This window comes from Gouania willdenowi, chromosome 6 (genome assembly GCF_900634775.1).
Source record: "Gouania willdenowi chromosome 6, fGouWil2.1, whole genome shotgun sequence".
Taxonomy (NCBI): domain Eukaryota; kingdom Metazoa; phylum Chordata; class Actinopteri; order Blenniiformes; family Gobiesocidae; genus Gouania; species Gouania willdenowi.
Genome location: NC_041049.1, coordinates 37,486,458 through 37,503,654, shown reverse-complemented (window position 1 = coordinate 37,503,654; position 17,197 = coordinate 37,486,458). Strand labels below are relative to the sequence as shown.

Below are 17,197 nucleotides of genomic sequence, written 5' to 3'. Positions count from 1 at the left end.
GCATTCATGTGGGAGCATAAGGGGTACATTTGCAGGTGCAAAATGTGGGTGCAATTTTCCTGGTTTAATTCTATGGGACATGTGCATGACTTCATCATCACTTTTATATTTTTTTGTTTGGTGTATTTTTCTGTAACGTATGTTTTTTGGAGTCATGTGTAATTATGTATCTTTCTGTTGTCTTTTTGTGCATAAATGTTTGCTGTTTTTTTTTTTTCATTTTACATTTTTTTGTAATGTATGTTTTTTGGAGTCATGTGTATTTTTGTATCTTTCTGTTGTGTTTTTGTGCATTTTTTGTATAATTCTTATTTTTGTTGCCATTGTAGGAGTCATTTTGTGTATTTTTTTTGTGTGAATATTTAGTTTTGTGTATTTTTTGTATAAATATTTAGTTTTGTGTCTTTTGAGCCATTTTCATATTTTTGTTGTATTTTTCTGTAATGTGTGTTTTTCATCATTATGTGTATTTTTTCTTTTTGTGCACTTTTTGTATAAATATTGTTTAGATTTTTGTTTTATTTTACTCATTTAGTATATTATTATAAGTGTGTGTGTGTGTGTGTGTTGGTGTGTGTTGGTTTAACCCAACAGTCAGAGTCATATCGCCACCTGTTGGTAAAAGGAAATCATAGACATTGTATTTGCACAGAACATTGCAGGAAAGGTTGTGATATATTTCTTGAAAATGGTCAGCTACGTCTCAACACCCACTCACGTTTCTGCCACACCCCGATATGCAACACACCTCAACGTGCGCCATGTCCCAACATGCGTGGGGTTTCGAGGGCCAGTTGGAAGTATGTATTCATATACAGTAGTTGGGGCTTAAGTAGAGTTGTCAATTATGGCCAAATAATTGCATGTGTTTGAAGGTTGGATGTACAAAGAGGTGTATATACTCTGTACTCTGTAGTGCTATAAAGAGGTATATTTGCAGGTGCAAAGTAAAATAGCGTGTGCACTTTTCCTGGTTTAATTATATGGGACATGTGCCTGATAAATGTTTTTCATTTTTATATTTGTTTCATTTTGTGTATTTTCCATAATTTATGTTTTTTGGAGTCATGTGTTTTTTTGTATCTTTCTGTTTTTGTTTTTTTTTTCATTTTTTGTATAATGATTGTTTTTTGTTGCCATTGTAGTGTGATTCTCAAGTTGTTTTGTGTATTTCTGTATTTTTTTTGGTGTAGTTTTGTGCATTTCTGTTGTCATTTTGTGTATTTTTGTATAAATATTTGGTTGTGTGTATTTTGAGTCATTTTAATATTTTTGTTGTTGTTTGGTGTTTTTTTTTCCTGTAATGAATGTTTTTTTTGTAGTAATTCTGTGTGTTTGGAGCCTTTTTGTATAGTTTCTTGCATTTCTGTTGTTGTTTTGTGTAGTTTTTGTGTAAATATTGTTCATGACAGTTTTTTTTTATTGGTCGGCTTTTTTTTAATCAATGGTCGACTGATGTGGTGTTTAAGCATTTTTCAAATCAGTACAGCAATATCTGTGCATGGTTAATCCAGCACAGGTAGATCTCAATATGTAGCAGCCACGTACACTCAGACCGTGACACCAGCACTCTCACACGCACGTGCATCAGCCGTGAAATATTGAGGTAAATAACTTTTAGCAGTACAACAACGTTTTTTAATAATTACCTTCTTTTTAAACCCAAACAAACTGCGATAACAGTGACGTCAGCATCCCAGAACTGGAAATAGCACGCTCAATATCGCGATCAATACAGAGAGGGAGCCATAATCTTAAAATGAACGTTTTGCAACCAAATGACTCCAAAATAATATTTTTGGAGTCATTACATGTATTTTTTTTTTTTTTTTAATCTTTCTGTTGTGTTTTTGTGCATTTTTTGTATAGTTATTGTTTTTGTTGCCATTGTAGTGTGATGCTGGAGTCATTTTGTGTACTTTTTGTATAAATATTGTTTAATTTTTTGTTTTATTTTACTCATTTAGTATATTTTTTATTATAAATAAATACCGTGTGTGTGTGTGTGTGTGTGTGTGTGTGTGTGTGTGTGTGTGTGTGTGTGTGTGTGTGTGTGTGTGTGTGTGTGTGTGTGTGTGTGTGTGTGTGTGTGTGTGTGTGTGTGTGTGTGTGTTCTCGTGAAATGTTTGCGACACTGATAACCAAACTCCATAGCCATTGTAGCGCCAATCAGAAAAACAACAAAACTGCGCAAAATAAAATGTAAAGCTCCAAACTACATGAGTGAGTAGGTAAATTAAAGTATTATCGGCTGTGTTTTTAAAAAAAAAAAAAAATCATTGTTTACCTTTGAACCGAGTGGTCTGAGCTTAGCTTTTATGCGCAGCACCACAGAGAATTCTCAGTTTTCCAGATGGAGTATTGAACGGGTTGAGTTCAATACCGACTCTAGTGAAACAGCTCGTTAGTGAGCAATTACATGGACAGTTATATGGTTTAAACCAGTGGGAAACTTGTCGGCAAAAGACTCACCAGTGGCTGACGGTTTCAAATGATCTATTCAGAGAGCTCCCGTTTTTGAGACACGACGATAGCATGGTACAGTGATTGAGACGGAAGAGCAAGTGAACTCCGTGACTCGCGATTTAAAGGAAATTTGGGATCACGGGGATAATTTTAAATGACCATGACATAATAACTTAAATAACTTTTAGCGCTACAAAAAAGTTTTTAATATTTTAGTATTGACTCAAGCCCAAACAAACTGCGACACAGTGACGTCATATGACCCAGACCCGGAATCGGAAGTCACACACTCTATAACGCACTCACTACCGAGAGGGAGCTGTAATCTTAAAATTAAAATGAACTTTTTGCAGAACCAAATCACTCCAAAATAACAGATGCACACACAGGGTTTTTGGAAGCCGTTGACTAAGTTTGACGTCGAACTCATACTGCGTCGGGGAGATATTCGCTCCAAGCACGCACTCATACACGCACGCATGCACACACACACAGACCTTCTTTGCTTTTATAGATTGCTAGCATGTGGTGAAAATATCAGCATTTATAATGCCGTATCCTCGGAGAAATGTGCATTTTTGGCCGTTCGCTTTCAACACAGCCACGGCCATTGCTCTCCAATAACTTCCAAGTCCCGTCATAACTTCCGGGTCCCGTCCGTCCGGTCTAAACAGGAACGGTCAAACAAACATGAAAATAAACATTTTGAAATCACCAAATAAGTCCCAAATGACGCAAACACACACTCGGGCTATGTGCAAGCTGTTCATGTTTCAGGTCGAACAGACGCCGCGTCAGGGTGAAATTCGCTTCACAAACACACACACGCATGCAGACCGTTCTTGCTTTTATAGATAGATAATTTACTCACTTGCCACTTTCGCCAGCAGAACCATGCAACTTTACACACCATTGTATAAAGTTAGATAAACTTTGGCATAGTGAAAGATACGTAAAGACTTTTAAATATAAATTATCTTCAGACAAAAGCAAGGTTAGACTAAAAAAGTCTAGAACACTCCATTGGTCAAATATTTAACTTGGATGAGGTTGTAACTTATTCGAGGCTAGGTTTCTTTATTTGTATAGGGAGATAAAATGGTTTTACAGAGGGATATGGCAGACTGACATAAAACTTACAAAAGCGACTTTACAGGACCAACATGAGGCATCAGAAGGATGGAACACATTATCAACATGTTTTAAACTTTGCAGGACAATTTCACACTAATCAGACTTTGTCAAAAAGTGCTTGTGCATAAAGATAAAAGAGCAATAACGGAGCCCAGCTATTTAAAAAAAGAGATCACTGAAGGCTCAAAGCTCAGTCCATACCTTTTTGTTTGGCCCTTGGGGGCCATAAGATGGGAACAGTTTGCCTTTCCTCTGCTTATGGGTGAAGTACTGACACTGGTTCGATTCACCAATAGGTTTACCAGCCCACAAACGATTTAATTAAGATACTTTTGCCCATTTAGAGCCAGGTCAGTAAACCAAACCACATAGACAGATTTAATAAAAGCTCAATAAAACAGTCAATGTATTTTTCTCAATGTTAAAAAGGGATAGTTTCCTTAAACATGCTAGATGTTGGTGTTGCTATTGTAAAACATCCATCCATCCATCCATTTTCATACCCGCTTATTCTCGTTTAACAGGGTCGCGGGGTATTGTAAAACATTGTATTTTAAATATTTTCCCAAATATTTGCTTTATGCTGGTCAAACATACTGAGTTACATATGATACGATCATGGCTTATGTACTTTTTAAACATGCATTACTGTGTATGGAATTTGTCTGTGGATCTGTTAGACAGGGTAATTTATGTACCTTAAGTTGTTAAGTATGACATTGTTGCTTACCCATATAAAGGTACAGCAGCAGTGATGAGTGGTGAAGATGGCTCTGCCAGCCCCCTTCATCATGTCAACCATGGAATCATCAGCCCTTGTTCCCTGGATAATGGCTCAGAGGCTGTTGTGATTGGAATGAGCAGAATCCCCATCATAGAAAACCCACAATACTTCAGACATGGACACAACTGCAACAAACCTGCCACCTGTAAGTAACCACATCTAGATCTACAATGTACAGGGCTTTATTAGATATAATAACAACTAGAACAGCAAGCACTTATGAAAGGGGGCCAGGCCTTCCCACGTGACTCGGCCCCCAAGTTTTGCGGAGCCCATGGAAGTAAGTCACAAAGGATTATGGGCTTGTGGCGAGCCTCAAAACACAGAACAATTTGCAGTGAACAGGCGGATATGAAGTTTTGAACGATGTGTTTTAAAATGTAAAAGTTACAGGCTAAAATGCATTTGCACCCATTATAGCGCCACCGAGTGGCACACTATGGTATGGGTGACCTGTATGGACTTGAGGACTTGATTTTATATAGCGCTTTATCACCACACTGAAGCAGTCTCAAAGCGCTTTACATATCAGCTCATTCACCCAATCACTCTCACATTCACACACCAATGGGACAGGACTGCCATGCAAGGCGCTAGTCGACCCCTGGGAGCAACTTAGGGTTCAGTGTCTTGCCCAAGGACACTCGACACATAGTCAGGTACTGGGATCGAACCCCCAACCTCTCGATCAGAAGACGACCCACTACCACCTGAGCCACGGTCGCTCTGCTATATATACCCTGTAGATTTCACAGCCCTCAATATAATACTTCAGCTGAAATAAATGTTTATTTATAATTTATGTTGTAATAAGCCACAACCACTTTGACCAATCGCGACTAACTTCAAGACCTCAGGAACGACCCAAGATCATACCCACCAAGTTTGGTAAAAATCAGTCATGCCATTTAAGAGATAGACATTTTACATATTTGCAGCGCCCCTAGAGGGAAAAATTATTCAAATTTTCCTCATAGCCCGAGAGTCACATGCCAACCAAGGATCTTAGATTTGGTGTTGTTAGCCTTTATTTTGACCGAGATATGCACCAGTTCGTGTTTTTATAGCCAGCTCGAAATTTTTCTCGTTAATTTGCGCATATTTTGCCAGAACAAAATTATTCGCTGAACTTTAGGTCAGGTCCAAAGGACCTAGGGTTAGGGTTAAAGGACATGCCAAGTTTCACGCTATTTGGACAAAACCCCAATGAGTAATTCGAAAAAGTAGGTTTTTGATATGTAGTGACTTACAAAGAGCAATATGCCGCGGGAGCGGGCGTGGCCTATGTCAGAAGACGTGACTTTATATAGGGAGCTAGTGGATATGAAGTTTTTGAAGATGTGAATTAAAATGTAAAAGTTAGCGACCAAAAAGTGTTATAGCACCACCGAGTGGCACAATTTTTGGTATGGGTGGTCTGTGTGGTCTTCTATATCTACCCTGTAAATTTTACAAACCTCAACATAATAATTCAGCTGAAATAAATGTTTATATGTTATGATGTTATAAGCCACGCCCACTTTGACAAATCACGAATAAATTTGAGATATGGCCTTAAGAGGGCTACAAAATCATACCCACCAAATTTGGTAAAATTCGTCTTGCCATTTAAGAGATATAAATATCCCATATTTTCAGTGACCCCTAGTGACCTACATTATTCAAATTTGGCTCATACTCTCACAGTCACATGCCAACTAAGGATCTCAGATTTGGTGTTAGCATTTCTTTTGACCGAGATATGCACCAGTTTGCATTTTTATAGCGAGCTAGAAAATTTTACTTTAATACTAATTTTGTTCGGGTAAAATATGAGCAAATTATTATCAACTTTAGATCAGGTCCAACTGAAGACTCTGTGTGCCAAGTTTCACGCTGATTGGACAAAACTTTAAGGAGGAGTTTGAAAAAATAGGTTTTCCAGTTTTTGCGATTTTGCTCCGACAAAAGTGCATGCGGGAATGGCCGTGGCCTAGCCCAGGAGATTCAGTGCTATTCAGGGAGTCTGTGGATATAAAGATTTTGAATGTGCGACATACGGTGTAGGAGTTATAGTCTAAAACATGTTGTCCTTGGTTATAGCGCCACCTGCTGGACATGTGAATTTTTGCGTCCGAGGTATCCAAAGGGTCCTGCACCCATCTTCCAAAGGGCACCACCTTCCCTTGCACGGTTTAGCCGGCAGCACCACTTTTACTGGGGGAAAAATAATAAATATAATAAAAACCCGAACGATTACATTAGGGTTCCTAGCACCACTGGTCCTAGGTTCCCTGGCCCTGCGGGTTTGGCCCCCTAATAATAATACAAATCCTTACAATTACAATAGGGTTCCTAGCAACGCTGGTCCTAGGAACCACATATTCTTACAAATGCGGTTCCTTGGCTCCGCGGGCTTGGCCCCATAACAAAAATCCTTACGATTACAATAGGGTTCCTAGCACCATTGGTCCTAGGAACCGCGTATGCTTACATATGTGGTTGCCGGGCCCCGCGGGCTTGGCCCCCTAATAATATTCAGAACAAATACAATAGGGTTTCTAGCACCGCTGGTCTTAGGAACAAAGCATACGCGGTTCGCTGGCCCCACGGGTTTGGCCCCCTAATAATCTTAACGAATACAATAGGTATCCCTGGCGCCGCGGGCTTGGCCCTCTAATAATAATAACAATAAATTTTATTTGTATTGCACTTTACACATGAAAACACATCTCAAAGTGCTACAGGTAAAAACATATAAACAGTAAAAACAGCAAAAAAAAAAAAAAACACATTAGGAAAATGCAATACAAAATAAGTGGGTCTTTAGTTTAATTTTAAAAGCCTCAATAAACTGGCGCCCTCAGCTGATTGGGGAGGGCATTCCACAGTCGAGACGCAACCGCCAGAAAGGCCCTATCGCCCATAGTGTGGAGATTTGTCTTTGGGGCAAGGAGTTCGTGACAGTCAGAGGAGCGGAGATGCCAGGTTGGTTTATGACTATTGATGAGTTCCTTGAGGTACACTGGTGTAAATCTCAAATAAATAAAAAAAAACTCTCAAAAATGTACAGAGCTCTCAAGAACACTAACTCTATTCACTTAACAGTAGCTAAATGGGAGGCTGAACTCTCAATCACCGCTAGCACCGAGTTCTGGACAGAAATTTGTTGTAATACTTTTAAGATGACAAAAAACACAAACCTTTAGCTATTTCAATATATTGAATTAGCTAAAGGGCTTTTATATAAGGTCCTTCACAGAACCCACATTACCCAACAGACATCTGCTCTTAGTGCACCCAGGGAACAGCTGATTCTTAATTACATGCCTTACGGTTTTGTTCCCCAGTACAGCAATTTCAGTCTCTAATTACTGAAAAACTGTCCTCCATTTTGGACTGCAGGATTCCTCTATCTCCAAATCTTTGTCTGATAGGAGACCTGACGATGCTTGATCTTCCAGCAAACCAATCGCAATCCATCCTTGCGGTACTCACCATAGCTAAAAAAAACATCAACCAATAGCAAAATCACCTCATAGAATTAATTTCCATGGAAAAGATGTCTGCCATTAGAAAAAATAAAATAACCTGCTTTGAGGAGTATTGGATTTCTTTTTTTAATGCATTAAATCCTCTTTTTATAGCCTGATTATCTAGCCGGCAAGTGACTACCAGCACCACTCTTTACTAACAAACTAATTACCTCCACCAAGCGCAGAAGCGCCGCAGAGCGGTAAGGTAATTTTTTACACTCTGTTTATCTGTCAGTGTGTTAGAAAACTTGAAAAGTTATAAACGGATTTGGATGAAATTTTCAGGAAAATTGATAAACGGAACAAGGAACAGATGATTACATTTTGGTGATGTTCTGGCCACCAAAAGAATGTGATGATGGATGTGATGAATGTTGATGATGTCATAATTCCCTCAACAGCTCAATGTTGACATGTAGTCAACATTGACTCAATTGAGCTGATTCAATCCTGAAGACTGGTCAAAGTTCACATCACCTACATCCTACCCCCTTCACTCGACCCACTGCCATTTGCATATTGCCCAAACCACTCCAACGAGGATGCCATATCCACTGCACTCCACGTCTCTGGAAAACCTGGAAAATAAGAACGCAATGGTCCGGACAGAGGGGAAAACAGAATAGGATAGAAGGATAGTCCATCCGAGTGTTTCAGACTAGTTGAGCCATGAACCATTGATCAGTCCATTCGAGTGCTCCAGACTATTTGAGCCGCGAACCATTGATCAGTCCATCCAAGTGTTCCAGACTAGTTGAGCCATGAGCCATCGATCAGGAACCGCCAGCTCCAGCATCAAGACACCTGAAACAGAAAAGAGAGCAGAGGGCGAAAAGGCACAGACTGCAGGAAAAACATGATACACTCGTTCATAGTGGTTAAGTTAACATTAAACGTCTTGTGGCGTCCTCCATGCTCTGAAATGTTACCACTACTGGTCACATGTAATGATATATGGGGTGGACATCATAAACAAGGACAGAAGTGGGGGGTTGTCTAGCCCACACACTATTTTAGCCAAAGGCACTGGCATGCCTTGGGCTGAAATAGATGAAAATATATATATATTCACCGAAATCTGTAAAAAATTCAAGGATTTTTATTTGTCATCATGTGCATGAACATGATGAAATAACATCCCCAACTTCACCGTTAAGCCCTTAAAGAATAAATAGAGTAAAGAATGATAGTATAAATGAAAATGCCACAAGGCAATGCCACCCATCGGCGCGCGCGCGCGAGCGACCGGCGGCCACCACCGCAGGAAGGAGGCACCTCAACTTCACCCACCCAGTGCGGAACAGCAGTCCCAAACTAAGGGCGCCCCGGACCCACCCACCGATCCGCAGATAGCAGGACAAACACGACCCACAGCAGCACCCTGCCACCCAGCGACCCCAGAGCAGTAGCCACCCCCACCCCAGACCCCCCCAGCCAGGAGCCACAAACCCCACCACACCAGGCCCCCCAAGCTAGCCCACCCGATGCAGCCCCGCCCGCCCCCTCGGCGAAAGCCACAGCCCCCCCACCAGTACCCCGGGCCTACAGGAGCCCCCCAACGCCCAACCCAACAGGAGAGCAGGTGCCAGAGCAAAGGAAAAGGAGGAGGGGAGAACGGGACAGGGGGACAGAGAGCAAGGGGAAAGAGTGGCAGAAAAACACGAAGGCCCCCAGCCCCACGGTCCTCCCAGGCATGTACGGAGGGGGCAGGAGAGCAAAATCAAACTGCCCAGTGTCCGGAGGACATCCAGTAGGAATGCACGCCCGCGAAGAGGCACCCAGATACCCAGGCAACTCACCCAAGCCACCCAGGCCACCCCACAAGCCCAGGGAGATCCAGGTCTACAGTTTGATTAGTGTGTTAGAAAAGAGTGGTGCTGGCAGTTCGCTTGCAGGCTAGATTATTAGGGTAAAAAAATCAAGATTAAATGCAGTTAAGAAAGGAGTCCAGCGCTCCTCAAAGCATCTTTTCCATGGAAATATATTCTATGAGGAGGTTTTGCCATTGGTTTATGTTTAAGGATTTTTTATCTTTCCAATTCACTAATGTTTTTTTTTTAGCTATGGTGAGTGTCGCGAGGATGGATTGTGATTGGTTTGCTGGAAGATCAGCTTCGTCAGGTTTCCTATCAGACATAGATCTGAAGAGAGAGGAATCCTGCAGTCCAAAATGGAGGACAGTTTTTTAGTAATTCGAGACCAAAACTGTTGAACTGGGGAACAGAGCCATAAGGCATGTAAATAAGAATCAATAGTTCCCTGGGTGCACTGAGAGCAGATGTTTGTTGGGGAGAAGCCCATTTTATGCATTTTCTGTTGGGTAATATGAGATCTGTGGAGGACTTTGTATTGAATTAGCTGTAGGTTTGTGTTTTTTGTCATCTTAAAAGTATTACAACAAATTTCTGTCCAGAAATCGGTGTTCGTGGTGATTGAAAGTTCAGCCTCCCATTTAGCGATTGGTAAGTGATTAGAGTTAGTGTTCGAGATTTTTGAGAGTTTTTTTTTTTATTTTGTTGAGATTTTCTTCATATATATAGCCAGTTCTGGAGGTTGTCAGGTAATTGGATCTAGAGAAGTGTTTTTCTTGATTGTTTCTGTTACTTGTAAGTACTGTAAAAAAATTACTTTTATTCATATTGAATTTTTGGGTTAGATTGAAAATAACAAGCTCATGACATATAACAAAGAGGTCTTAGGGATGAGTGATTCCACTTTCTTCCCATGTCTTCAGATAGAGCAGTGTTTTTCTAATTCTAAAGTCGGGGTTGTGCCAGACTGGAGACAACATGCTAGTTTTTAATTGAATATTCATAGCGTCCAAAGCTTTCCACCACGCAGTCAGGGTGCAGGCAATCAGTGGGTTTTTAAAACAGTTGTGACATTTGAGGGTCGTAGTGATAAAAGGGAGATCAGAGAGTTTAATATGTTTGCAGTCTAGCTGTTCTATTTTTAACCAGGTGTTGAAATAATCTTTTGGTTTTAGCCATTCTGTTAAGTATAATATTTGGTTTGGTAAGTAATAATGCATGAAATTAGGTGCTTCTAAACCACCCTCGCTTTTATTTTTTTGGTTGAAAGACTTATTTTAGGTTTTTTATTCCTCGCATAGAATTTTGTAATTGCTGAATCTAATCTTTGGAACCATTGTGTTGGTGGTTTCAGTGGGATCATAGAGAACATTTTTTTTATTTTAAGTAAGATTTTCATTTTAACTGAGGCTATTCTGCCAAGGAGTGAGATGGGGAGATTGTTCCATCTTCGCAGATCATCTGTGACTTTATCCAACAGCGGATCCAGGTTTAGTTTAATTCATTCATTTAAGTTTGGTGATATATTTAAGCCTAGATATTTAATTGTATTTGTGGGGGAGGGCTATTGTGGGTTTTGGCTTACTGGGTTCCATGAATTTTTTGTTAAAGGGAGGATTGATGATTTTGACCAGTTAATGGAATAGTCTGATAATTTAGAGAAGCTGTTTATTAGTTTAAATACTTCTTCTAATGAAGATTGGGGTTCTTCCAAATAGAGTAATATGTCATCCGCATTAAGATTTATATTGTGTTCTGAGATGGATGAATGGATTCTTTACATATCATGCCTTTAAGTCCTTCTTTTTTTACATATAAATCATACAGTTGTGGTCTATATAAAGCGGAACTGCAATGCTTGGGTCTGAATTCCTCATTATTATAGCTCCACAGGCCCCTTTTCTACCCCTTTTCTGATGTGCCTCTGAGAGCAACTCGTTTTGGTGCGGTCTCTTTAAATGCAAATGAGACACTTCATACCCCGCCCCCTCTCCAGGTTGCAGAGGTGACACTCGGTTCAACTCCACCCTGTTCGCCCATTTTTTGTAGTTTGATAAAAGAGATGCGACTATGTAGCGGCGCTGAAACTTTTTATTCACACATTATTTACAAAATGTCAACGGAAGACTTGTCCATCCAGCCATACTTGTTGGAGCGAGAGTCGGACCCAGCGGAGCGAGGCCATATCAAGGATGTAAAACGAGCACACAGCGCTAACATATGAAGACGGTGCAACTGCTAATGCTAATGCTAAAAAAACAATGACAGGTACGTCTTATCATCACACTTTTTAGAGTTATTTACAGCTTACCAAAGTGCTCTGTTCATCGTCTCCAAAGATAGAAGGAATTGAACCCTCAATCAGACAAAGTCTTCCGGCAAATCCTTCTTTATACTGGCAGAGGTTGCAGAAGCAGTCATCCTTGAAGTGCTTCGCGCACACAAAAATGACCTTACCCACAGATGTGGGTACATTTCCGTGAAAAATAAAACTCAACCAGGCACTTTGAAAAGGTTCTCATGCTGGGAAACGGTGTAATGAAGTGTGTGGGTTACTACATCCAACAACTGAACATTTTGACTTGTCCTCTCGTAACTTCGGCATCCTTGAGCGTGGACTACAAAATCACAGCGAGAAATAAAAATGGCGGATTGCTCGAAGTGTTGGGCCTAAAGTCAATGTCCTAATTTGGCAGTTCCGCTGCAAATACTGTGACATAATAGTTCAAAAAACGTAATAGAGAATAAAAAAATCGAAACAGATTGAAAAATATGACCTAAACAGAATATAAAGTTATCTACGGAGCACCTGAAGAGACTAATTTGATTTTTTCTGTACTTCTAAGCACTCTAAATATACAACAAAATGCATTTAAGGACTAAAAAAGTGGATTTAGCATGATATGTCCCCTTTAATAACAGAGTTTTGACGTACAGCTGCTGCGAGAGGTTCAACGAATATTGCAAAAAGCAAAGGTGAGAGTGGGCAACCTATGATTGTTTGTTCTGCACAAGAGTGAGTCTTTCTTATATTATTCTATGTGCTAAGAAAGATGCTAGCAGCTACAATGTAAACACACACACACCGGGATGAAAATATTGAACTCACACAGAGCCGTTTAGAGAGAGTTGAGACTTTGGTGTTGCAAAACGTTTATTTTTAGTGGTACTTCTGTGTCTCTCTTAACAACTTGCGACGGATAACGCACGGCGGAAATGGATGGAGAGACACACACAGTATTTATAATAAAAATATACTAAATGAGTAAAATAAAACAAAAAAATAGACAATATTTATACAAAAAATACATCAAATGACAAGAATCACACTTCAATGGCAACAAAAAACAATAATTATACAAAAAGACAACTGAAAGATAAAAAAAAACACATAATGATGACATTAAACCAGGAAAATTGCACCCACATTTTTCACCCGCAAATATACCCCTTATGCTCCCACATGAATGCATACTTCCGACGGGCACTGTACTAGTTTACTAAAAGACGAAAAGACTACACTTTCTCCTGTGCCATGCTATCCTTAGCGTCTAAAACACGGGAGCTCTCTGTATAGATCATTTGAAACTGTCAGCCACTGGTGAGTCTTTTGCAGACAAGTTTCCCATTGTTTAAACCATATAACTGTCTGTGTAATTGCTCAATAATGCGCAATTTTCACTAGAGTCTGATATTGTCCTCAACCCGTTCAATGCTTCATCTGGAAAACTGCAGATTCTCTGTGGTGACGTGCATGGAAGCTAAGCTCTGACCACTCGGTCCGAAGGTAAACAATGATTTTTGTTTTTGAAAAAAAGACAGCCGAATTGTAGATAATACTTTAATGTACTTACTCACTCATGTAGTTTGGAACTTTACGTTTTGTTTTGCGCAGTTTTGTTGTTTTTTTGATTGGCGCTAAATGCCTATGTAGTTTGGTTATCACCGTCTCAAACATTGCACGGAACACACACAAGGTATTTATTTATTTATTTATTTATAATAAAAATATACTAAATGATTAAAATAAAACACAAAAAATGCACAAAAAGAAAAATGAAAATGACTCAAAATACACAAAACTAAATTTTTATAAAAAAAATACACAAAATGACAACAGAAACGCACAAAAGTACACAAAATGACTAGAATCACACTACAATGGCAACCAAAAACAATTATACAAAAAATGCACAAAAAGACAATTGAAAGATAAAAATTAATACACATGACTCCAAAAAACATCCATTACAGAAAAATACAACAAAAATATGAAAACGACTCAAATACACAAAACTAAATATTTATACAAAAAATACACAAAAGACATCAGAAATGCAAAAAACTATGCTAAACAAAGACTCCAGAATCCCACTACAAATGCAACAAAAAACAATAATTAAACAAAAAATGCACAAATGATGTAAAACAAAAAATTAAACATTTATATAGGAAGTACACAAAATGACAACAGAAATGCAGAAAAATATACAAAAAGCTCCAAAAACACACAAATTGACTCCAAAAACATTTCTTACATAAAAATACACCAAACAACAACAAAAATATGAAAATGATTCAATATACACAAAACTAAACAATAACACAAAAAAATACACTGAAATGACAACAGAAATGCACAAAACTCCACCAAAAAAGACACAAAAATACACAAAATGAATCGAGAAACACTACAATGGCAACAAAAAACAATAATTACAGAAAAACACACCAAACGACAAACATATAAAAATGAGTGAAAAAAACAGCACATTTATCATGTCCCATAGAATTACACCAAGGCTGAAGTCTAGACTTATTTTGCCTAACCCCTTTTACAACTGAAACACTACTGTATGTCCAAAGATGACACAATTATACAGTTTCCCTCATACCAACGATGGTAACATGTAAGCACAAAACTTAAACGTCAACAATCAAAATTATATTAAGCATCCTCAATCAACTTCTTTTCTAATGTTTCATTCAAGTGTTCTATACTTCTCTATAATATTTAACTTGTACATTTTCTTAAATGCATGAATAGTTTTGGAGCCCTTAAGTTGTATAGGTAGACCGTTCCATAGATCAACTCCTTTGACTGATAAACACATCCTCTTAGTATTACTCTTCGCCATGGGTTTTTGTAGCAGATCAGTTCCCCTGAGGTTATATCTTGATTCTCTAGTTTGAAACATCTTTTGTAAACAGTGAGGAAGCATGAGATTGTGAGCCTTGTACATCACAGCTGCTGTGTAGACATCAACAAGATCATGCAATTTTAAGATATTTAATCTAATAAAAAGTGGATTTGTTGGAGCAAGGTATTCTGAATGGCTGATCACTCTAATTGCTTTCTTTTGTAATAAGAAGATGGGTTGTATATTAGTTTTATAGGTATTCCCCCATATTTCCACAATAGCTAAGGTATGGAAGGATGAGGGAATTGTACAGTATATATAATGCATTTTGATTCACAGAGGTTTTTATTTTATACAGTATGGCAATAAGTTTTGAAATTTTTGTCTTTAGTGCATTTATGTGTGCTTTCCAATTTAACTTAATCAATATTGATTCCCAAAAACTTTGTAACATACACCCTTTCAATTTCTACCTCCCCAATTTTGATTCGACATGGTTTGTTTACTTACTTGTTTCCAAATACAATATATTTAGTTTTATGCAGATTTATGAAAAGTTTATTTACATCAAACCACTTTTTAAGTATCTTAAGTTCAGTTCCTACTGTGTTCAAAAGCAGCTCAAGATCTTTTCCCGAACAATACAAACTGGTATCATCGGCAAATAGAATACATTGTAATTTGTTGAGGACTTCGCTGATTTCATTAATGTACATAATAAATAGTTTAGGTCCCAAAACGGAGCCCTGAGGAACTCCGTGGGTTATTTTTGCCTCCATTGAGTTGATATTATCAATATGTACATACTGATTTCAGTCACTTAGATAACTTTTTAGCCAATCATGTGCTAAGCCCCTGACACCATACCTTTCTAATTTATTTAAAAGCAATGAAAGGTCTATTGTGTCAAAGGCCTTGCTAAGGTCAATAAAGACTCCAACAGCATACTCACTGTTCTCAATAGATGTTGATATCTTTTCTACTAGTTCCGTAACTGCCATTGAAGTGGACCTATTGGATCTAAAACCATACTGATGTTCACTTAACAGGTTATGCTTGTCTACAAAGCTATCAAGTCGTTTCACAAATAGCTTTTCCAGTATTTTTGAAAACTGCGAGAGTATTGAGATCGGTCTGTAATTGGTAAACTGTTGCTTTTCTCCACTTTTAAAAATAGGTATTACTTTGGCAGTTTTCATTTTACTCGGAAAGATACCCATTGAGAAAGACTGATTACATATATACATGAAAGGAGTAACAATAAAATCAATAATATCTTTCACGAGGACCATATCTATATCAGATCCATCTGTTGATCTCTTAGTTTTGAAGGAATGTACAATTTCAATGATTTTGCTCTCACTAACACTTTTAATGAAAAGTGAGTTTAGATTATTTTTAATATTCATTTCTTCAAATTCATTGGCATTGCTTGGTAGCACAATTTCATTGGCTAACTTCGGCCCAACACTGACAAAAAAACTATTAAATGCATTAGCAATTTCCTTTTTTTCACTGATGATTGAATTATTCATTGTGAAGTAATTTTGATATTCTTCCTTTTTTCTTCCATTCCTGATAATGCCATTCAATACCTTCCAGGTACCCTGGATATCACTCTTGTTCTGCTCCAGCAATTTGTGATAGTATGCTTTTTTATTGAATCTTATTATTTGAGTTAACTTATTTTTATACATTTTATATCTTTCTTCAGTTTGTTTAGTCCTTTGCTTTAAATGTACTCTATAGAGTTGTTGTTTTCTTTTACAAGCCTTAGCTATGCCCTTGGTTAGCCATGGTTTATCCTGGCTGTTTTTGTTTTTAGTATAATATTTCTTACACGGACAGTGCTGGTCATACAATTGGATTAGGGTAAGTAGGAAGGCATTGTATGCCTTATCAGGGTCAGGAGTTGCATACACTTCTTCCCAAGTTTGGGCACATAAGTCCCCCTTGAGAGCAGCAATAGCTTCAGGTGTTCGATGTCTTACATATTTGAAATCATTTATTTTGGTTGTAATATTTTGCAATTGTTTAAAAATACTAAAAATAGGAAGATGGTCAGTGATATCATTGATAAGTACTCCAGCTGTAATTTGACTTGCTAATTGATTAGTAAATATATTATCTATTAACGTTGATGTGTCTGTGGTAATTCTGGTTGGCTTAACAATAAGGGGAAAAAGAGAGTTGCTATACATAGTATTAATGAAGTCTGTTGTTCTTAAATTTTTCTGAGGGTTCAGTAGATTGATATTAAAGTCACCACACACAATATGGACCTTGTTTAAATTACTAAAAAGGCTGTCCATTTTTTTATTGAAAATGTCTAGACATGACATAACT

The 17,197-nt window shown here is 38.2% G+C and overlaps 1 protein-coding gene across 2 annotated transcripts in view; it reads left to right on the top strand.

Moving 5' to 3' along the window:
• LOC114464460 (NT-3 growth factor receptor-like) overlaps positions 1 to 17,197 on the top strand; it is a 114,335-nt gene that overhangs the window by 76,096 nt on the left and 21,042 nt on the right. For both annotated transcript variants that reach the window (XM_028448678.1, XM_028448677.1), the window contains exon 13: positions 4,341 to 4,529. In XM_028448678.1, coding sequence (XP_028304479.1) covers positions 4,341 to 4,529 — 189 coding nt within the window. The remainder of the gene's footprint in view (positions 1 to 4,340; positions 4,530 to 17,197) is intronic.